This window comes from Seriola aureovittata, chromosome 14 (assembly GCF_021018895.1).
Source record: "Seriola aureovittata isolate HTS-2021-v1 ecotype China chromosome 14, ASM2101889v1, whole genome shotgun sequence".
In the NCBI taxonomy this organism is placed as follows: Eukaryota; Metazoa; Chordata; class Actinopteri; order Carangiformes; family Carangidae; genus Seriola; species Seriola aureovittata.
The window spans coordinates 21120921-21143947 of NC_079377.1; the positions used below are offsets into that span (position 1 = coordinate 21120921).

Consider the following 23027-nt stretch of genomic DNA (forward strand, 5'->3'; position numbering starts at 1 on the left):
CAGTGTACTTATTAATGAGATAGTCTTGGTTGTTTCTTCTCCTGCACACTTTTAAAAGAATGAACTGCCCCGACACTCCAAATCGCAGAAACACAATAGTTACAGCAAACACCATTACAACCACATTATTCATTGTTATTGACTTGCATGTGCCTGTTGAGGTAGTTGAGGTAAAAGTGAACAGCCTTGGCTTAGCCAGGTCTGCTCCCCTCACTGTTCCCAGGTCAAATCTCTGTGGAAACTGAGCTGCCCATCAGGAATGCCTGACGGCTAATCCGGGGGCCTTTTTGGCTAGAAGGGCATCAGAGTATCATACCAAACTGTCTTCTTACACACACACACACACACACACACACACACACACACACACGAGCACACAGTTTACTGGAAGTGTAGTATTGCTCCTGCCAGAAGTGTATGAGATTACCTTAAATATTTGGGGAGGCAAGCACATTGTTATGCTAACAACAAATGCCCAGAACCCCGAGCATGAGCAGACTTAGAAACAGGCGTTCCAAACTGTAAGCCTGTTGTATCTCATACAGCAAGCTTCCAATTTCCCAAATTTCTTGCTCATTCAGTGGAAGTTTCATCCTCCGTGTGTGTGCTCACACTGCGCTGTGAGAGCTACGCCATTTCAAATTCCTTTCTGTGTAGGTGGCATCGACTGACATCCCTTTGACTTCATTAGGGAGCAGGGACCCGGCAACAAAGCTGGCTCTGGGAGAAAGGGGGGATTAAAGAAAAAAAGAAAAGGGAGTGAGGGCGAACAAAACAACAACAGAAAAAAACAAAGCACCCCTAACCTAATTTCCTCTGATTCGGGCTGCGCCAATGCAAAATAACAAAACAGAGCAAAAACGGATCTTTTGAGAGACTCAAAATGAACCAACTAGAGGATGAGAGCTTCAGAGTGCCCTCTGCGCAGAGTAAACGCCATCTGTCTTAGTGCTGTAAAGCACAAAAAAAGTGCATTTTATGGCACTGGACTATGGTAAAGCAACTCAAAGCTTGTAGCATGAATAATTCACTACTGCTCCTTTTTTAAAGCCCTGATATTTGCACCAAAAATGGCAAAAGAAACCCCCCTTTCAAACTGTTTGTGCCATCAAATCTCTCCATGTCTTCTGGAAATAAAGAAAATGGAGAAAAAACAGATGTTCTTGGGCTTTTTATTCATTAATGAGCATTTTCCCTCTCAAAAAACAGCTTTTGTTGATTTAGGGAAATCTCAAAGCGCTCTCGCCTATGGGAATGAGATAAATCTAGTTAGCTGGTGAGGCAAAGGGTGAAAAGTATGTCATTAAAGCTCTAGTACAAAGTGGATTAGACAATGTACAGCATTAACAGCTTCTCCACTATGATAATTAATGATTAGCATCATTCAGGGCTTTTCTACGGGCACGTAACATAATGCAGGGCAGCAGCCACTGCTGTAGCTGCTGTGCCACAGGGTGTGAACAATGATCCGTGTGCTTTACAGTTGGGTGGGTCTCTGGTCTATGTGTATACTGAAGCTTATAGCATGTATGCACATGACCAAGTCTCAAGTCTTAACAAAGTGCTGTATTGTAGTGTTCGGCACAGAATGTGAAGGGTAAGGTTTGAAGGTTTGTTGATGCTGAAGAAAAGCATCTCATATTGTGGGGTGTCTGTACTCTCCGGTTGCTTTCACTAAGAGCAAGGGCGTGCTTCATTAGTCCTCCCTATTCCAGCTCAGGGGAGGCTAAATTTATTAAGGGGGCCGGATGTTGCACAACACCTGCTGCTGTGCTTCCCTCTGTGCAATAAAGGGAAGGGGGTGCAGCACGATAGCTAGTGGTAGTGGTAAGCGCTGCTCGTTGGACTGAGGCTGATGAGCTGGGGCTAATTCAGGGGGTGATTATGTAGTTTGCTGGACCACTAAACCTCTTTAAGCCCATAATTACCGCCTATTTGAGCGAGGGGAGGCACTCCAAAGCAATCGGTACTTGCACCAAGCGGCGCAGTGAACGGCAGCCACAGCTGGAGGTGGGCTGCCTCAGGGCTGCCTGGGATGGAGGGGGTGTGTAAATGGGGAGTAGGAGGGATCCACAAAGCCCCATCCCAGTCAGGTACCACAGAAAGAGGAGAGAAAACAGCAGGAAGCACCTCAGAGCACCAGCATGCTGTCTTCAAGCTACAGTGCTTGGAGCTAGCATTCTAGCAGTGATCTCTAAGCCTAAAAACAAATGTTCTCTTGTTACACTGAGCTACAACACACGGAGCTCAATACACAGAGCTGCGGAGAAACAATGTGCAATTATGGGAGAGTTCAAAGCAACGAAACAAAAACAAGTAGACATCCTAACCTTTGGATTAAATTGCACCTTTAAGTAAGCGAGACACTTTTTTTTGACTCAGTGTCCATGACATACAAGAGGGAATCAGATTCTCAGATTACGCTTCGACCATGGGGGAATCCATTTCATTTCACCTGACTTTCAAGGAAATTTGACTTTACGTAATGCCACTGAAATCTGATCTCTCCGAGGAAGCAATTTGGGGACCACAGAACCTTCTAATAACCCTGGTGATATTATTATGTTATTATCATAATTACCCTTTTGCTCCCGACGTTTTAATTAGAAACTCACCGTTGGCCCCCAGGGGGGTGAAAAGAACCTGGGTTGGGGAATGCTGAAACTAGGTAAAGGTATTTCACAATTGCTCCCTTATGCTCTGTGGAGCGGCAAGCGAAAGAGGGAAGGAGGACGCAGCCGCTGCCATTGAAAGATGAAGCTTTCTCACCCTACCTCCCTCCTCTGTCTGACATCTCTGTCATTCAGAGTACACCTACACCCCTCCTTCCTTCCTCTCATCCTTCTATTTCCCTATCTTTCTCACCCATCTCTGCCCCTTCCATCCCTCGGTTCTATATTTAGCATTATGCTTAACTATCTCATGCTGCCTCCTTTTCTCCCCTCTTTTCTTCCATCTCCACTTAACACCTGTCTTTAGCGTTAGCTCTCATCTTTTCCTTCGATTTTAATATCCTAGCCTCTTTTCCCTCCATCTCCCTCCTCTGCTTTCTCTCTCTCTCTCTCTGTGCTCGTCTTCAGCAGCAGAGGGCCTTCTCCATCAGTGCACCGCTTTTACAAATCAATGACTTAATCTGTCGTAACAAACAAGTGAGCAGCACCCTCAGCCGTGTTCACTTCCCCCCACCATCGCTAACACTACAACAGCACGCCTCAGAGAGAGTGGAAGGAGGGAAAAGAGAGGAAAGCCGACAAATGTGCAATGTGAAGCACATATATATCAGAGAGACCGTGTCGGAGGACAGTGAAGTGGAAAAAAGGGGAAGGACATGAGGATAGGAGGAATAAATACCTTTGAAAGAAGGGGACATGAAGGAAAAGAACGACAGGATAGTAAAAAGTGAGAAAAATGAAACTGTGTGCGTTGTTGTGGGTTTTCCCACCACATCTCCTCAGCCCTCAGCTCTGTCCAACTCCTCTACCATGAGTTATTTCCTGTCTGCATTCACCACCTGGTTCACTAGCTATGATTTCTCTCACTCCACTGGACACACACACAACCTGACACACAAGTATACACAGCACAGACGAACACACATTCAAATGCATACTTGTGTGTGTGCGTGTGTGTGTGTGTCCCACAGATGCACTTACAACACACACCTGACCGTCCCCTTCCAAGGGGGCACATTGGGTCAGCTGGCCAAGTGTAAACACACTAGCAGCCTATGGCCATACCTCCCGTGCCACCTGCCTCTGGTGGATCATGAGCCTCACAGTGTTTAATACAGAAAACTTTAAGCCTAAGATTTCAAGATGGGTAGATATCACACATCTATAAACCATGGCTCACTCACCAATGCCTTTGAAACAGCACAAGAGCAACAATATTGCTATGATATCATGGTTGAAGGCCATTAAAATGTAAGGCAACACAGCTTTACATTGTGGAAAAATGGAATGAGAAAGGGAGTCATGGAAGAAAGGAGGAAAGGGAGAGTGAAGTCAGAGAGGCAGAAGGCATGCATAAAAGATCGGAAACCCCTTTGCAGAAAGAAGTGTTTTGTCTGAGAGAGAGACAGAGACAGAGTGTAGGGGAAAGAGAGAGAGTTCACGCATGGGAGAGAATACAAGTGGGAGGAACTGAATTGATAAATTAGTTCAGCCAACGCGCAAACTGATTACCACGACGGCAAAGCCACAGGATCCATCGAGCACACGCATGGAACGAGGCGCACACACACACACTCACTCACTCACAGCACTTACAAAAGAGACATAAAGCTGACACATACAAATAATAGCGCAACTGCATATGCAATCACAGACAGATGCACGCAGACACACGCAGACACACACACACACACACACACAGACCAAATGTATCTAGGGCAGGCTGCTGCAGTTGCTGTAAGTAAAAGGTATTGAGCTGCTGACTCCAGCCAGAAAAGATCCCACAATCCTCTGGATCACCAAACACAGCCTAATGGATAATGGCTAACAGCTAGCGCTAATGTGATTTCACACTTAGCAGAGTTAATATATCACTGGCTGAACAAAATCATGCTACACACAGCTATGCTAAACTCTTGTTTCTTGAAAGGTAGTGAACATTTTGCTGCCAAAGCTTCATTTAAGGGGTTTTAAACAAAAAAAAAGCAAGTATTTTGGAGGTTTTGTATTTGCTTATGGTGAGAATGAGAGTCTACAGCGTAGCTAATCTCAAAGTGTTGGATAGAAGCATTCCACCAAGCTAACCACAGACTTATGACAATATTTTTCCCTGACTCTTCCCCACGTCAACTTGCCACTCACTCTCCAATAAATACCACAGTGATGGTGGGGAACTCCACACCCCACCCAGCCACTGACGTCGCTACTAAGGGCCTATGTTAAAGTGTGTGTGTGTATATGTTTGCATCCTTGTGTGTGTGTGTGTGTGTGGTGTGTGTGTGTGTGTGTGTGTGTGTGTGTGTGTGTGTGTGTTTGCATGTCTGTGTCTGAGGTCTGAGAGTGAGCCTCTTCTTCGGATTTGCAAATCATCGTAAACTGATTAGTGGGTACCAAACCAAGAGTGATTTCGCACATCCGAGTTAATGGGCCTTTGTCCCACTCTGAAGACACACACGTTCACACACACACACACATACATACACACACACGTATCACACACAGCTGATAATGAAAAATAGAACTAGTGTGAAACACAGCTTCAGCATGAAGCCATCAATCACTCTGACGTACAACAATGAAACCACACACTGAACTGTTTCATAGTTTCCCAACTATGAAATTATATGAGGGGCTGGGGAGAGGGAGAGAAGGATGACAAAGAGAAAAGAGGAGATGGTTTGCGGTGATGGTGACAAGGTGATTGAGAAATCAAGACTGATATCAAATATTCCCTCACCTTTATGTTGAATCAAGACATTAATAACTACTGAGTTGTTACTGAGTAAAAAAAGATTCTTCAAACAAACTTTTCTCACCCGGCTGGAAATGTTTAAGAGCAATTTAAAAAAAATAAAAAAAAGGAAACTAAAAAGCTTCTAAAGTTTGAATATGAACTGATCTGTGTGTGTGTCTTTGTGTGTGTGTGTGTGTGTGTGTGTGTGTGTGTGTGTGTGTGTGTGTGTGTGTGTGTGTGTGTTCTTGGTAGCCATATTAGATCTCTTGTGACTCCCCTCCGGTGCTGCTGACCGACCTTGAGGGTCTGTAAAGTTCTCACGTTCTCAAGGAAATACATCGACCCACCCCTCGACGAAGGCCAGATCAACACACACACACACACACACACACACACACAGACAGACAGAGGCTTGCTTTTGGTCCAGCTCTATGGCAGCCATTTTGGAAAAGTTCAAAGGTGACATGAATTAAAAGTTAACTGCCCTTGAGGGCTTTTAAATAGAGGGGTAAAATGATACAAGAGGAAGAGAGGAGAAAGTGGGAGAATAAGCAGAAATAAAAGGTTGTCAGAAATGTAAAGAGACTCTATAAAAGACCTGACCGGGACGTATTTATGTATAAATATTTGCAGCTCATTTTCAGCCTGAGATTATTGTGAATATCCTCATATGACAGGAAATTTGAAAATTAAAGAAAAAGAGCCGACTAAGCACACACAAGCTGAGTGGGCTCTTCCCTCCTTTGGTATAAAATGTTCATTTTACCTCCAAGCCAGCTGTGGTACAAACTACACGGAAACTTTTGACTCTTCTGTGACTGACAGGTGTTCGGACTCTAAATTAACCTAATGTGATAAAAATACAACCATCTGAAATGTCAAACAAGTTAAAAGAATTATTTCCTTGTAGCACTGAACCAAGATTCAACCGATATGACGTCCATCCACACAGAGCTTTGGAAAGGTTCCAATACTCAATATTAGAATTTGATATTTATTAAAGAAAAAAATATTTGTAAAAGTAATTTCTTAAAGTATGCAGTGTTTTTTCTAGAAATCAGATTCTTGACAGGATGGAAACGCCTCTGAAACTGTCACTGAACACCACGGAAACCCAAACTTATGAAATGCATTAAAACAGGATGGCAGGTCATAAACCACATCCTTACAAAGGGCTGGGAGTCACTATGCTGATTTTAAATGTATAAACCACAAAAGCAAAGAGGGGGTTTGTTTTTCTAAACAACAATAGTCACAATAGAAATAGTCACAATGAATCTCAGCATATGATCAACCAACGTCTGTCTGTAAACTGTTACACATCTTCCTAAAATGCCTACATCTGCCATGTGTCAGTCTTTGTCCCCGCCGACTGTATCCCACTATCATCTTCTCAGTCATCCATCATTCCATCCATCAATCACGAAACAGATGGCCTTTCAGGAGCCCATGTCAGGTCTGATGGTTTCCCCCTGCCCTGGCCATACCATGACCCCTCCCTCCACCAAACACCCCCAGAACCCCTCAGACACACCTCCTGCCCCCCCCCCACACCTCCACCAGATGGACCAGTCTGACTCTCTGCTATCTACTCCCACGCACCATCTACCTTCCTGGAAAAGATGGGTCATTGGCCTATCAGCTTTTAATACACACACTTAAAAAAAAAACATGCATGCACCATATGAGATGGTTGCAAAGAGCAAGTGTGTGAGTAGCAAGTATGTGTGTCTGTGAGGGTCAGTTCACAAAGAGAAGCCCCCAAAGAGAGCTGTCTGCCTTTGGTCCCTGGGGCCTGTCAAGAGGGATAATTGATGATGTTTTCATTACAAGGTGTGGGGTAATGTGGGGGTTGGAGCACAGTATGAGTGTGTGCATGTGCCTGTGTGTGTGTGTGTGTGTGTGTGTGTGTGTAGTGGGGGGTAGGCAGGTTGACTCAGCTGCCTCCTCTTTGACACCAACCACTCCTGCGATTGGTACGGACAAGTCATTGCTTCCAAATGCCCTCATACGAACACGAACACACGAACACACGAACACACACACACACACACACACACACACAACACACACACACACACACACACACAAATTTACACAAACACTAGCCCTCACAAACAGATACAGACGCACACAAACACACAGCCTAAAGCCAATTCCATTCCTAGAGATAAAGTATCTGAAACCAAATAAAAATGCTAAGAATAAGACTAACTTGTTCTCTTGTTTTCCCCTGCCGCTCTGTCTCGTCACAGTGTCACGCAAGGCCTTTGGCAGATCTGTCCGTCTGTCTGTCGTCTCTTAAGGCCTCTTTGAAATCCTAATGCTGTGGCGCCTAAGATTCTGACTGCCACTTAGATTGAATTAAGACCTAATCGGAGACACCAGGCCACATAGACCGCTATATTATTTACAGTATCAAGATGGACATCGTGCCTTTGTTGTCGCTTATGAATAAATTAATGAAAACACTTAAAAAGTCAGCTGATGTTCTCCTTTTTAAACTCCCTTCCTGATGTCTTTTCAAAGCTATTAACGAAGCATCCTGGCAGCTCGGAAGGTCAATTGAAATTATTTTTCATGAGAAACTTAATTTGTGCAGTGGATAACTAAGACAAACAAGTCTAACAGCAATCACAGGACAGCCGTATTCATAAACATGAAAAAAAATTCATGTAAAGTCTCTGTGTTATGGACTCAATTCAAGCATTGTACCTTTGTCATAAAGGCAAAAATGGCCCAAAGGAAGTATGAAGACAGGACCAGTAGGATAACACTCTTCCAGGCCCGCGTCACCGTGGCGGGTAAGGGTTGCCGCGGGTGACCAGGGTGCTGACATGTCCAGGCTCCAGCAATAAACAGCTGAAGACTAATGGCATCTGAGGCAATGTCGAACTCTGACCTCTGGCAAACTTTTTCCCTCACTTCTTGTTGTTTAGCTGAGGCTTCACAGGAAGTTCAGGAACTGATAAATCTTCACTTCACATTCAGCTGCGGCAACAATATGAATTTCTTAATATTAATAAATACACTGCAGCCGATAAAGCACAATAGTGATTCACTCGGACCATCAAAGAACCATGGAAATCGTTCCTGTAGCACATCTCCAAGAAGTTTCTGTCACAGCAGCTATACTTTGTTACAAAAATCACAAAAAACTGAATATTGCCCGCTGCGGACACCCTCCTCCAACCTTTAAAAAAACTATTTCCCAAACTGGCTCGACAGTAAAGTTGAGTGTCCTCTGCACTGTGTTCTGTTCTGTTTAATCCCAACCTAAAACATTATGACACGATGGAAAATGTCTCGTCTTTAATGATTAGTGCACCTATCCATCTGTCCATACATATATTACCTCCTCCAACCCTCCCACCCTCCCTCCCACCCAGCACCCCCCAGTCTAGATTCCTCCACCACCCAGGGCCTACAACAGCGAGGCTCCTGGTCTCCTCTGCCAGCGCAGAAATGAATTATATCACTTTTCACACCTGTTTCTGCTCAAAACCCCCGCTGCACGCTGCTGTGGGGGGAACAGCTCTCCCCCAGCTCAGCTACATCTGCGTTCGCGAGCGGTTAAATTAGACTCTAATTGTATTAACGGGGGATTATGCCTTCCAGTTGGATTTTTTATACTCTCTCTCTCAGTGCATTTTACACGTTTTTTGGGGAGAAAGGAGGAGGTGGGGGGGGGGGGGGGGGGGGAGCAGCTCATTGAGGGTTTTGCGGGTTGGCTTCTTTTATGAGCTGCGATCACGGCTGCCCCTCGTTACACTGGGTCTGTGTACAAATAGGAGGGGAGGAGAGCCAGAATGAGAGAGTGTTAGTGATAATGTGTATGAGAGTGTGTGTCCCAGTCTGCCAGGCTAATATACCGATGCTAACACTGTGAATGCCAAACCCCCCTCCCCTGCCCTTCCTTTCTACACACACGCACCTACTTCAGTTTAGCAAGGCAACAATCTAAACGGGGATACGGGTGGTGTGTGTAGCAGGGAGGCGGGGGTGAATTCCATCTAATTACTCTATCACATAATTTCACAAATTGCCTTTTCATAGGGGAGTGGAGAGGAGAGCACAGGGCGCGTTGGGGATTTGAGGCCTGAGCTTTCATTTACTACTCATTTCTTGTTAAATTAAACAAGAAAATACCATTTGTGAGGAGAGGAGGGTGCGGGTGGGGGGGTGGGGTGGGGTGGGGGGGTGGATTCCAACTGCACAATAGGAGGGATGGAGGAAAAAGAGATTGGGTACCAGCAATTTCTTCATCTCGACGCTCGTCTCTTTGATTGTAACACAAAGCAACGAGGTGGCTCAGCCAGTTATGCAATAAGCTCAGAGCCGCTTCTTCAACTTCAATTATTTTTAAACATATGTTTTTTTTATAATATTTGTTTCCACAAAACAATCATTAGTACACTTCAGATCAATATCTGCTGGTTTAAACACATCCTCGTTGTGCAGATATAAAGGTGAATTTGTCCGTTGTAGAGACGCATTTCTGCTGATTTCTCTTACCAAACATCCCATTCTTTCAATCAGCAAAACCAAGTGACTGCTGGCTGTCACAACATATGTTTAATTAAGAACGTCAATGGAAAACAAACATCAAAATGAGATGAGGACACAAGTGGAGAAACCCCCCGCCTCCTTTATTTTGGTTCCCCACCAAGTTTACAGCTGCATGTCAAGCTGGCAGCGAGCTGCGCGGCGCGGCCATTCGTGACAAGCGGTAAACGCTAATGTTTTGTAGTCGCTCCAAGTCAGAGCAGCCAAATTCTTCCGATGAACTTGTCCCACAAGCGCTGTCGACAACATATGAGCTCATTGGGCGTGTTGGAGAGAACTCACTGAGCTGCGACTGTCGTCATTGTCACAAATTCAATACCACTGCTCTGTCTGTCATTCTACCCATCACACAGGAGACAGAGACACAGTAGAAGAGCTATTCTACCCATTCTTCCCATTTCTTAACTTGTTATTTCTTCATTTTCACACTGCCACCCTTCACATGGGAATATTCATCACACCGGAAACACTTTGGGGCTTTGGCTCTTTGGCAGTGATAATACCTACAAGTGACCTAAGAAGGTGCAACTTTTTCTGCTGTTGGTGTTCATACTTATAACAAACATGGCACTCTGCCCCCCCCCCCATTTCCTGCCAGAATAAGACATCTGTAATTAGCATGATTGATGGGTAAGTGAGCAGAGATGCAGAAATGATTTCAAAACAAAAAAACAGACATATGAATGCCACCTACCACCTACCCTGCTGATGCTCTCACTGCCTCAGTTTGCCACCCACCTTCCCCTTCCGCTTCAGTACAATGGGAACTCCCTTGAGGGTCCAAGTGTGAGGGCGAATAACAGAAAATACACCAAGGTGGGTATCGAAACATCTGCCCGAGTCGATCCTATTGTATTCTGGTTTATTCTGTCCTGATGCCTCTGTGCCAGAGTCAAAATCCAGCATATTTATTATACTCGAGAAATAACAGATCCTGACTCCTTTATTCAGGTTTGTGTGGTGCCACAGCACTTTGTTGCGAATATGTGTGTATATGTGGGTGCACGCATTCATCTGTGTGTGCCTAATTGGCATTGTGTCTATCTCTAAGAGGCCAGACTCGCATCTTCCATCCCTCTGTGAGACAAAGGCAGGCCCGTTGATGATGCTGTGAAGGAGCCTGGATCAGCTGTTCATGCTCATGTTCGTATCCGCAGACACAGAGAGACATACTGCATACAGTGTAAGAGATACTGTAAATATTTTTGCATTAGAGTTGCTACGTGTAGCACTTATAAACACAAATGGTGATTAAATTAATCGTGACACTGAAGAATGATTAGTGTAAACAAATGAGACCACTGCGAGCATTTACCTGACACCAGTGGTATTGTTAATGCCAATGTTTTCTCAAAATTAAGACCACATTTCCCATAAACAAAGAAGATATCGCTCCTTTCTGCCTGGGTTTCATTTCTGTTTGGCTTCTCTGATGAGGAGAAACATATTGGAGGTGATTTTTTAAACCTTTCAGTTTACCTCTGAGTTTTAAAAGCTGTTTAAAACAGCAGCTTCCTCCTGTTTTGTGCCATGAAGGAATTTAACCTATGTGCCATTGTGTGCCTGTATGTGTGCATGTTTTAGTTCTTCTTTCCCCTTTGCCTGGGAGAAGGAAAAGGTTGATGGATCCTCCTTATCCCCCCCACTTCATCTCCTTGCCTTCTCCTCCTCTTCTTCTTCTTCTCTTCTCCCTCACTCCCCTGACACTCACTTATATCCTTCCCACTGTTTGAGATCTAACAGTGCAGAAGCCTCCCATAAGCCCAACTCATGGTGTAATATGACACAGTAGGTGTGCTGCTGTGTGTGTGTGCTGAACTGTATTTCCACAGACAGGATGTGTGTATGTTTCAAACACCTTTCCTCTGTGGCCCTGAAGGTTTTGGGGAGGGGTTGAGGTCAGGGAGCTGGAGGAGAGGTTAGTTTCTATGTGTGATGATGTGTGTGTGTGCATGTGTGTGTGTTTGTGTGTGTGTGTGTGTGTGTGTGTGTGTGTGTGTGTGTGTGTGTGTGTGTGTGTGTGCGTGTGTGTGTTTGTGTGTGTGTGCGTGTGTGTGTAGGGTGATGGCAGAGCTGGTGAGATGGGAAGGGGAGAGTACAAAGAGGAACAAAAAGTATAATAAGGCTTGTGAGATGTTTGTGTATATGCAGTGTATGTATATGCAGTGTACACATATACAATATATATATCTTTGCCTTGATGCGTCACGGAGGTGTACTCAATAAAAAAAGTTACTCTCAATTTTTCCACTGTTGGAAACACAGGAAGACATCGTACAACACATGCCATCAACATCAAAGACAGGCTACAAATAAATAAATAAAAGTGGAGCCTGTGCAATATCCATAATCCAACAACCAAATTACTTTCCCCAGCATCCTCCCTGTTGGCTTGTGCAATTCAAACCAACACCCACTCAGCCAAACTGTATCATGTTCTGCACAAACTCCTGACATAGGCAGAATCCATTAGTTTTGAAACACATTTATAAGGAATCCTTCATCAGGAATTTGACTGAGTAAAAATGTCACTATGTCAAGCTTTTTTTTTTCCAATTGCTCCAACCAAGACACGGTTTTACTTGTAAGTTCAAGTTCCATCAATGTCTTACTGCACTACCCCGACTCTCAGACTTGTTTTAAATCATTTGTAAAATGGGAACTTTGTGACATCAATCAATTCTGATATTAAGTCTAAATTTCATTTTTGTTTTCATTGGCTGTTCCACTGAAAAATTCAGACGCGAGTGGCCACTCAGAAACCTGCTGTGAAGTGAAACATTTGTGAAAACACAAAGGCAATTTCAATTTGTTTAAGGGAATATTTCATCCACCTTTAATGTGAATAATGTTATTATGATCCTCAACAATGATTATAAACCCTAATTTCCCCAAAGGGATGAATAAAATGTAACATTATTGTTATTATTACATGCCGCATAGGTTAGCACAGAACATACTAAAATACTTTATAGAAACTAATGGAGCCACTGGTGCAAATTCTGCAATCAGTTATACAGAAGAGTTTCACTCAAACTCAATATGGGAACAAGTCTTCTTTCTGTCCTTTGATAGGTATTAAGACATGTTGGCACAATGTATCTAGCAATGCTAACTGTGGCTGGAGCATTGACTGTGTTAGAAATGAAACTTGTGTTAAAGAAGATAACCTTCTATTTACTGTTGGCTCCATTTTAACAGTCACATTGCAATCTCCCACTGTCAAAATAAATTTTTTCCCACACTACTTTCCCCTCAGACAGTTTGTGATGCCGTCAGCTGGTGCTAACGGCATTGGTATTCTCTGCTATAATTGAGTAAAAATAAAGCCAAACCACAGGCCTTTGCAGCATCCCAGGCATCTGTTAAATAATGACAGATTTGTTCTTAATAAGGTTCATCTATGTATCTGCGGCAGTTATGGCCAGGGGCGTCTCTCCTTGGCTTCAACGTTATTCAGTTTCAGCAGATGAGGAGCGAGAGAGCGCAGGCTGCCGAGATCGCCGGCAGATTACACAGCCCTGTGTCTTTGAAGTGTTCACCGTACAAACCGGGATACATTGTGGAGAAGAGGGGGCTGCTCCGGTGGTGTGTATGTGAGTGTCAGTGAGTGTGTCAGTGTCTCTGGGTGTGTGCGTGTATGTGTTCCTTTGTGTGCAAGTGTACTTGTGTGGAGCAGAGCTAGAAAGACAGAAAGTGTGTGTGTGTGTGTGTGTGTGTGTGTGTGTGTGTGTGTGTGTGTGTCTAATGGTAAGAAAGCCTGTGGCTGTGAAGTGAAGTTCAGTGTGCACACGTGATATGAAACTGAGAGCGATCGAGAACAAATGCTGTTTCATTCAACTCACTGTTAGGTGCTGGAAGAGCCATGCTCTCATGATGTTGGTGGCCACCTTAGGGAAGATCCCTCTCTTCTTGTTGCGTTTCTTCTCTTTATCCGGGTCATCGTCATCCCCTGTGCTCGGTGAAGCCACACTGTTGTCCAGGCCATCACCTGTCACATGACAAGAAACAGGAAGAGACAGTGGAGATCAGACTCACAGTTTGTTTACTTCCTGCATTTGCTGCGCCTCTGCGTTCAAAGGGAATAAATACGATTTCGAAGGAATTCTGGAGGGCTTTGTATGCACAGACGGAGGGGTATAGAGACACAACAATGGCAAGCAGAGAATGGCTGGAAAACAGCACCTCATAAATGCATTCATTTTTAATACATTTATAAATAACCCTGCCTTTCATTTTTCTCCCCCCGCCACTTGAAAACACAGTGAGCGCTCGCATCTTTCTGCGAGAAAAGAGAGGGAGAAGGGGAGCACAAAGGACTTGTAAGGTCGCATTTCCCCACTCTCCCATCCAAGCCCGCGCAGAATTGAAAATGACAGAGAGATTTAGTCTTTATTATCCTGAGGGGAAAATAGTTATTGAAGCGTCGCCCCGGCGCATTCTGCCATTTTACCTGAGGTGGAAAGAGTAACATGGCACTACAAAAGGGGAGGTTGCGAGGAGGGGGAGGGCAGAAAATAAAAGGAAAATAGGTGGAAAAAAAGAAAGTCAGAGGCACAAACAGCGCTAACAAAGCTAGCTGCTTTTCATAACAATGGCGTCATGGCTGCTTACAGCAACCTGTAGGGCTTCGATAAGGCTCTATTAAGGCCAGTTAACCTCACCTAAGGGGAACACTGAGACAGCTTAGAGTGTTTGAGCGCTGAGAGGAAAAGTGAAAGGTGTGCTCCATGGGCCTTTTCTCTGCATTCACACTCAAACAACATCCACCCATACGCACACACTCCACATATTCAAAACGACCCAATTACTGTACGCTTTCTATACAGCTCCCATCTGTGGCTGTGAAAAGCCTAATTGTTATTATCATTATTCAAAAATGCGAGCCACCCTCAATGAAGACGATAATCATAAAAGAAACATGAGACGGGATAAACAAGTGGCACCCTCACCGCCTTTCTTGACTGGAAGTGAGGGGAAGGAAAGAAGAAAAAAAAAAAAAAATGCTGAAGCAGTGCACAGAATTGGATCCAGTTATTTATTGATTACACACAAAGCACTTCTAAAGCTTCTAGTTCTGTTCACTGTGGTGGGAGTAGATAACTGCATTCGAGCGGGCCTGCACTCCACTAACTTGCAAAGGGCGACACCCAGCACCTAGCTAAACCCTAAGCCCCCGATTCATCGATAATTAATGGGGATGTTGGCGCTAATCCGGTTGGAGATGACTTTTTTCCAGCCTGCCACATCAATGGAATAATCATGGGCCGAAAATCCAGGCCTTTGCTCCCCATTACCTCAGGCAAAAGAATTCCTGAAAGCATGCCTGGAGGGCACCTGAATTATATACACCATTAGGAGAGAGAGGCTCTCAACGATCCATACGAAACAACATTCTTGGCTAGCTCTCACTCTCTCTCGCCGACTGTTCTGGCAGAAGGAGATACATATGCACACATATTGAAGGCTTTTTAATGAACCTCGTGTGGAAGTGGAGGTGACGCTACGGAGGGTGGGGGAGGGATAAAACAAGAGCTTGCTTTTTTAGAGGTGGTGCGATCCTGAAGCAAACGCCAGCCACTGCACATTAATAATGCACATATTCATGTGAGGCTGGTAGTAGGGTTGGGCCACTGTAACATCACCAAAAGGTCAAAAGTTGGATTTAGGCATTAGCCACATGCAGGTTGAAGTCAGTCACACTTTCAATCATAATATTCACTCATACAGTCCTACAGATAAAAATTATTTTCATTATTGATTAATCCGTTTATTATTTTCCAGATTATTCAATAAAGGTTTAGCCTATAAAATGACTAATCCATTAATCGATTAAATGATTCACTGACTCGCCACTCTAGCGTTACACTACACACACACAATGTACCGCGTCCAGCCAGCTCCTACACTTCCCTCTGCCTAAAAACACACTCACACTGCAAGCTTCAGTTACATCATTAGCCCGGGACAAACACAGCCTGAGCTTAACAAGTGAGTTTTCTCTGCCTACTGTTTCACGGCTAAAATACACCCACCCCTCTGTCTCTCCGTCGGCCTGCTGGAAAAAGAGGGGTGAGCCGAGCCGAGGCCCTGTAATCTAAGACCAGATTTTCATTGGAAGCAAATGCTTTCAATCCGTTGTAAAGACCGGCTCATGTTCAGCAAAGCCTACAATAACAAACCTAGGGGCTCGTCCCATGCGAGTTGGGGAAACAGAAGCAAACGGCCGGACTATCAGCTCAGAGCGTGAGTGAATGTGTGAGCGAGAGAGAGAGAGTGAGGGAGAGAGTGAGAGAGTGAGTGAGTGAATGAGAGAGAGAGTGAGTGAGTGCGTGAGTATGCGTGCAAGTGAGCAAGTTGGAGGGAGCGGGTGAGCAAGCGGGCTCAGGAAGAGGTGAGAAATCGTGAGAGGCGTGGAGAGAGGGGGGGAAACGAGGGAGAGAGAAAACACCGAGGCAGCAGAGAGAGCACATAATAACTAATAAAAGTGTGTATTCTCCGAGAAAACTGTCACAAGAAATTGCACGATTCTGCTTGTGCTGTCTGTGCACTCTCTGTACTGTTCTATCACATAATCCTCCTTTGATCCTTTGAACCTACTTTGATCATTAAACCTTCATCTTACTTTATTATCGTCTATAATATTGAATTCCTTAGACATTTTATTTATTTTTATTTTAACCTTCATTTAAACATGGAAGCATCACAGAGAGATGCATCTTTGCAGTTTAGTAATCAAACTGCTTACCTTCCAGTCACAAGCCTGCTTTCTAACCTTGAGGCTGCCACTGCTTCATATACAGTAGTACAATATCACACTGCATGATATTGCCCATATTTTTTAAAGTAGTACATCGCATCTATTGATTTATGGTGAATGAAATAGTATGCAAGCAGCAACTGTAATCTTTAAAATTCATAATCATGAGCCTACAGAATATAAAATAACCCCGAAGACCTAATTAATCACAAACCAAAATGATGCATAATGTGAGAGAAGTAGCATGCATTAGACACCCATATCATATTTACTTCATATCACTGAATCAAAGAACATACAGCTCCTCAATACATTTACACAAAGTGGAGAAGGAAGAGATTGAATTGAGAGAAACTGAAAATTAAAATTATGACCCTGATATGACTGAATTTAAGTCAGAGAGGGAAACCCTAATACCTCCCACTATTCCCTCCTTTTCGCAATGGGGTCTTCTAAGTAAGTCTGACCTATCGACACTTACTTTACCTAGAAGGGGAAAAGGAAGGAGGAAGGCTGGGGAAGGGCCGTCAATTTTATTGGCATTTCAATTTTCACTGCAATTTGATACCAATCACCTCTGTGAGGTCTGGGGCTAATTTCTGCTTTTCTTTAACCCCAGCAAGCGAGGGAAGAGTGGGAGGGGAGAAAGGAGAAAGACTGTGGGGGTGAGCAGCGAGGGTGAGGCAGGAAAGGTGCTGAAGTTGTGTCTGGCAGCCATGTTGGGGAAATGTCAACAGGGTTACCTCAGCATGTGAGAGAGAGGGAGAGAGAAAGAGAAAAACAGGGGAAGAAAACCAATGAGAGGGGGTGAAAGAGGAGAAGAAGAGAGGGCGAGGGAGGGATGAGGAACATTCAGTGAGACTGAAGAAGTGGAAGCACACTCATGCCACTGAAGGAGGCAATGAAGGGGGAGAAAATAATGGATAGGCAAGGGAAGAGATGTTGTGTGCCACACTGGAGTTAATCAGTTGAAAAAAAATAAAAATATCAGACACAGGAAAGTCAGTCAGGTCATGTCCACTGTAATGCAAATCATTTTTTTTCTATTTTGGCTTTTGGAGCCGACATTTTCTAACACCAACAGAACTTTTCAGAAAAGCTCTTCCAAGATTTAAAATGACTGTGCCGGCTTCTCTTAGAAAAATGAGACACTACCGGTGACTCAAATGGCAAACATCGGAGGCTCATGTAGAGGTTCATCATTTGACGCTGGTCAAGTAGCTGAGTACAATATGATAATTATGCTGTCACACGCCAATGTTGGGAGATATGAAATTATTTCCTGATCCTGGGCCAATATAAAAACAGTGGGCGCAGGCTTTTTGACACGTGAGTGTTGCCCTTAAAGCTCATGGCCGATGCATCAGGGTAATAGTCAATAGTCCAGAGTTAAAGATTTATCACTCCTCTGTGGTTTCAGTATGGATTGTTAGTCTGCTTGAATAGGCAGAAAACTTCTGACACGTAAGCAGCGATTTGAAATTTATCTGCGTTGATGTCAACATGACCTCGGTGGCGTCACCTTTAGTTCATCGTTCAGCCAATCAGCCTTCTGGTTGGTCAGTCAGGCAGTTGCCCACTGTTACCCACTCAAGCAGTAGGCTATCGAGCCAGCCAGTAAGCTAGTCAGTCATATAGCAACCTTGTCAGTCAGCCAATCAGCCACTCACTCAGACAGTCAGAATGCCACCCGGGCAGCTAGGAAGCCAGTCAGCCAATGAATCAGTCAGTCTCTCTCCATACACAGGCTACCAGGCTCATTAAGAGCATCAGCAGGCTGTAACCCAGGGCTGCATACATACAGCGTGGGGCAGCTAGGCTAGCGAGCTCCAGTCACCCCACAAGGAAAAGCCAGAGGCACAACTCTGGGCCTGGCCCACTGATCGGCCATGACAACGTCTTCGCAACTAGTTAGAGGAGGGGCTGGGGGGGTGGGGGTGGGGGCTGAATCAATGCAGGACGGTAGGGGTGCATGTTCATGTGTGAAGAATGCATGCATGCATGGATGTGCATCGGTCTGTATGTGTGTGTCCATCTCTGTCTATCTTTATGCATGTGTGTTTCCAGCCTCAGAAGCCCCGAATGTCGTGTGTGCGTGAGTGTCCATGTGTGTGCGTGTCTGTGTGTGTGTATGTGTGTGCATGTTTCAATTAGGGAGCAGGCCAGTGACTGGAAGGAGCCAGGGGCAGTTGAAATGCCCCGGGGCCAACCAAGGGAAGGAATATTTTATCAGTCCCCTCGCACGCTGTATACACAAATACACACTTGCACCCAAACACACACACACACACACACACATACATACACACACACACACACACACAAACACACTGTGAGCAAATAGATAATGACGTAAAAACTAGGTTAGCTTTCTTCATGCATTTCCATGAGCTTCGTTAGCATTAGCTAAACAGACACTTACTTACTATGCTCATTCAGCTTCGATGGCTTTTATTTAAGCCTTTCCTCCACTTCATGTTTCATTCTTGCCTCCCCCTCCTTCCTACTTCATTACTTTCCTCTCTCCTCTGTCTCTCTGTGGAGTAAGGGGTTGGGATGGAGGATATTTGCACAGTGTTGGGGATGTAACAGTGAGGCATTGTTACCTTTCTTCACTGTAGGTTTGCAATTTCCTTCTTTTTAAAACAAACAGAAAGTGGCAAATGATATTTCACTAAATAAATACGGTTAAAATTTAAGGTAATCTGGGTGAACATCAATATCCTCAGTCTTGACGTTTTCAGTCTACCTCTTCAACTTGTGAGTACTAATGACGCTTTTTCTCCCTCTCCTATGTCTTTATCACTTCTCTACATCTCTCTGTCTCAAGGCATAGCCTGACATTATCAAGCAGTATCTGGGCTAATCTCTTATGATCTGATTATGAACCATATCTCAGCGTTAGGCAGAGATTGGTACTACCTGCCCCCTCTGCGAGGGCACATGTGCCATTCGAAGGTGTCAGCCATTTATCAGCTGCCTGGCAAATTAACAGCCATGGATTCACCAGTCAGTCATCTGCAAACAGTTATCTTGTCAGACACGTTGCTTCTAGTTCAACGCAAGAGAGTTATGACATTTAGCTTTCTAATAATTTCTTTTTCCTCTTAGAAGCACTGCTGAGTTGAGGAATAGGGGTTATGAATATTAGCTTTGTGCCAGATGTCATGAGTGGGATCCTGTGTGAGTGTGAGGAATCATTCACATATGGCTAAACGTTTTTGGAGGTTACTGCGAGATGTTTTTGCGAGGTTTTACAGGCCGTGGATGGACTGAGAGGGAGAAGAGGTGGGGACAGGTCTTTTGAGTTTACGATAGTGCATTTAGTCTAAGGGCTATTTGTTGTGAGAGAGAGAGAGAGAGAGAGAGAGAGAGAGAGAGAGAGAGAGAGAGAGAGTGTGTTTCACTGTGAGTGTGAGTGACCTGGAGCTGATCCCTCATGGGCCACTCCTAGAGTTTCACACCCCAGAAAGCTCACATGACCCTGGGTTGGCTGCCCAGGCAAGACGCAGGCCTCAGGGGCCTGCTATCCTGTTCCACATGGGATACACACATCTCATATTGGCAGGCGAGAAATTCATGCACATAGACACACTCTGAACACCATACACAAAACACACTCACACACGTGCTGAGGTATACTCACTAAAGTGCTCTCTTTCTCACTACTTTTCTCTCTTGCACTCACACACAAACGTGCACACAAACTCTCACACACACATACACATGCATTACATTCCCAGAAATCCTGAGAGGGGTAAAGAAGGGCTTGCAAGAGGGAGGGAGAAAAGAAAAAAAAAAAAAAGTGGCGTTTATTGTATTCAGGCCATTCATAAGCTCTAGACTCGGGGAGGGGGTGTACAGGGGGGTTGCAGGCAGTGGGGGGTTCCCTTTGCATGGCTCTGGAGGCCCCTCCCATCTCCAAATATTCTGAACATGCAGGAATTCCTTGCAACGCAATTCCCAAGTAGGGGCACATTTTCAAAAGCACCTCTCCCTTTACTGCACCGAAAACACACTCGAACACGCTCACATGCACCCATTCCTCCGATCTTCCATAAGGCAGCTTTCCAATAATGACTAGCAAAGTATTCTAAAGCAACACACACACACACACTTACTTCAATACAAAACACTCTCTGTGACCAATGCTGTTTCGCCTCCCTTTTATTCCCGAGGAGGAGGAGAGACACAGAGAAATCCCCTCAACTGTTCTGCCGGATAATGACATGCGCTGTCGACAAAACAATATGGCTAGTCTAGACTTCCCTTCCTGCCTGTGCCAGAGAGACACACCAATATTTTCAGATCTTTGCTCAAAACTTCTGCCAATGCATTTGGATCACATCACTGTGCAGCGTAGATTAATCTTGGTAGAGCACACACACCGGTAAAAACTTAATGAATAAATATATTAGGTATCCGCAGAAAGTTGTAATTACTACAAAAGGAAAAAGAATACGGGTTGCCAGGTAAACAATCAGGGGAGAGCTAAGTAATTGCTTCCTGTAATCAAAGACAATTCCATTGAAGTAATTACAGTAAATAACGAGTGCTTTGCAATAACAAAGCCGGTTACTTTGAATGATGACAGTTTTGTGGATCAGCGCTGACAGATTCAATAATGACAGTAACTGGTGAGTCATTTACAAGGGTTATTTGTAATTAAAGCACACTGGAGACTTCTTGTTGTGAGAATCCGAGCCAAGTTTGGAGCAATTATTTCATTTATGGCGATCAGACGAGGAGGAGATCAGGAAGCCAGACACACAGAGAATGTGTTTAACTAACAAAAAAAAAAAAAAAAAAAGCGCACAGGCCAGTTATCATATTTGTGAGTTAATTAAAAGTGCTTGTCAGATCCTAAGGTCTAAGTGGCTTTCGAGTGGTTTGAGTGCATTGTTAGTTAGTCATCTTGAATGTAAGTGGACATTTGTGCACACCGGTTCATGTTAACACGTGTGTGAGTTAGATGGATATATTAGTTTGCCAATTTTAGTGTTATAATCAATTAATCAGTTTGTCAGTGTCAGTCTGCTTTTCCTACGTTTGATTTGGTTTTAAAAGGAATTTATTTTAGGTTTGGACAAGCAACAAGCGGCCTGATGACATCACACACAGCTTTATGACAATTTATGGAGCGAATGATTAACCTTCTGTAAAATATTGAATATCAGACCTGTGTTAATGCTCATTTTCTCTGTGAAAATGTTTCTGTGCTTCTGTGTGTTATTGCTGAGGCCATCCACTGTTGGCTGTGAGGGGAGGTGAGGGGAGGGGAGGGGGGGATCAGGCCTGTTGACATAGCCATAGGTGATGGCAAAAATGTCAGTGTAAATGTGACTGCTCTCTCTGTGCCATTTTCCCCGTAAAGGGTCATCACCACAGGCTGCCTGACACGCTGGAAACTGCCTCAAGCGCAGGGCACCGACACGACATTAAACTGCAGTATGCCTCCACGCACACAAACACACTCACACACACACGGCGACTGCCTTTTATTCCCACTTCCAGATCAGTCCAGAGAGAAAGAATAAGAGAGAAAGAGACAGATGGTACAAGCTAAAATGAAAGTGTAGGGCGATGAATTCACCCTTTCATGTTGAGCACTTTTGCTGTGTAACTATTGATTTTTCCCCTCTTGCCTTTGTGTTGCCGTTGCTTTTTTTTCTAACCTGAAGATAGAAGGCCAGACTCGGTTCAAATGGGAGCACTTGTGAGGGGGGCCCACAGATTCTTCGCCTCAGTGAGGGGGAGTCCTCACACACACACACACACACACACACACACACACACACATATCATACTCACACACACACACACAGAAAGTGGTTCCTGAAATTATGACAAGATTCCTGAAATTGTCCCTCTTCTGCCTCTTTCTCACTCTTAACTCTCAATCTCTCAACTGCTTTGCTTCTTCTCAGATGGCTTTTGACACCTTTGACGCACTGAGCCTCAGTCAAACTCAGCACACAACAAATGCACAGAGAGAGAGAGAGAGAGAGAGGGAGGGAGAGTCAAATGGACTATGGAAGAAGAGAGGAAGGGGGGGAGGGATGGCAGAAAGGACAAGGACTATAACAAAAGCTAAGAGCACTTAACAGCACAATGGCTCGGCGGTCCTTTCCAAAAGTCAGCTGATGTGCTGAAGGGCGTTCCAAAGTCCTTCAGTGTAGACGTGGGACAAAGAGAAGGAACCTTCAGCTGAACTAAAGCAAAAACATCCTGTTTTAATTTTCCTGTGGACTAACAGTAAAAATATATCAACAAGAGAAACCTAGATATACACATG

At 44.4% G+C, this 23027-nt stretch overlaps 1 protein-coding gene across 2 annotated transcripts in view; it reads right to left on the reverse strand.

The window, feature by feature from the left end:
- The window catches only part of meis1b (Meis homeobox 1 b), a 112144-nt gene that overhangs the window by 36590 nt on the left and 52527 nt on the right, over positions 1-23027 (reverse strand). For both annotated transcript variants that reach the window (XM_056395076.1, XM_056395075.1), the window contains one exon: positions 13818-13963. In XM_056395076.1, the coding sequence (XP_056251051.1) occupies positions 13818-13963 (146 nt within the window). The remainder of the gene's footprint in view (positions 1-13817; positions 13964-23027) is intronic.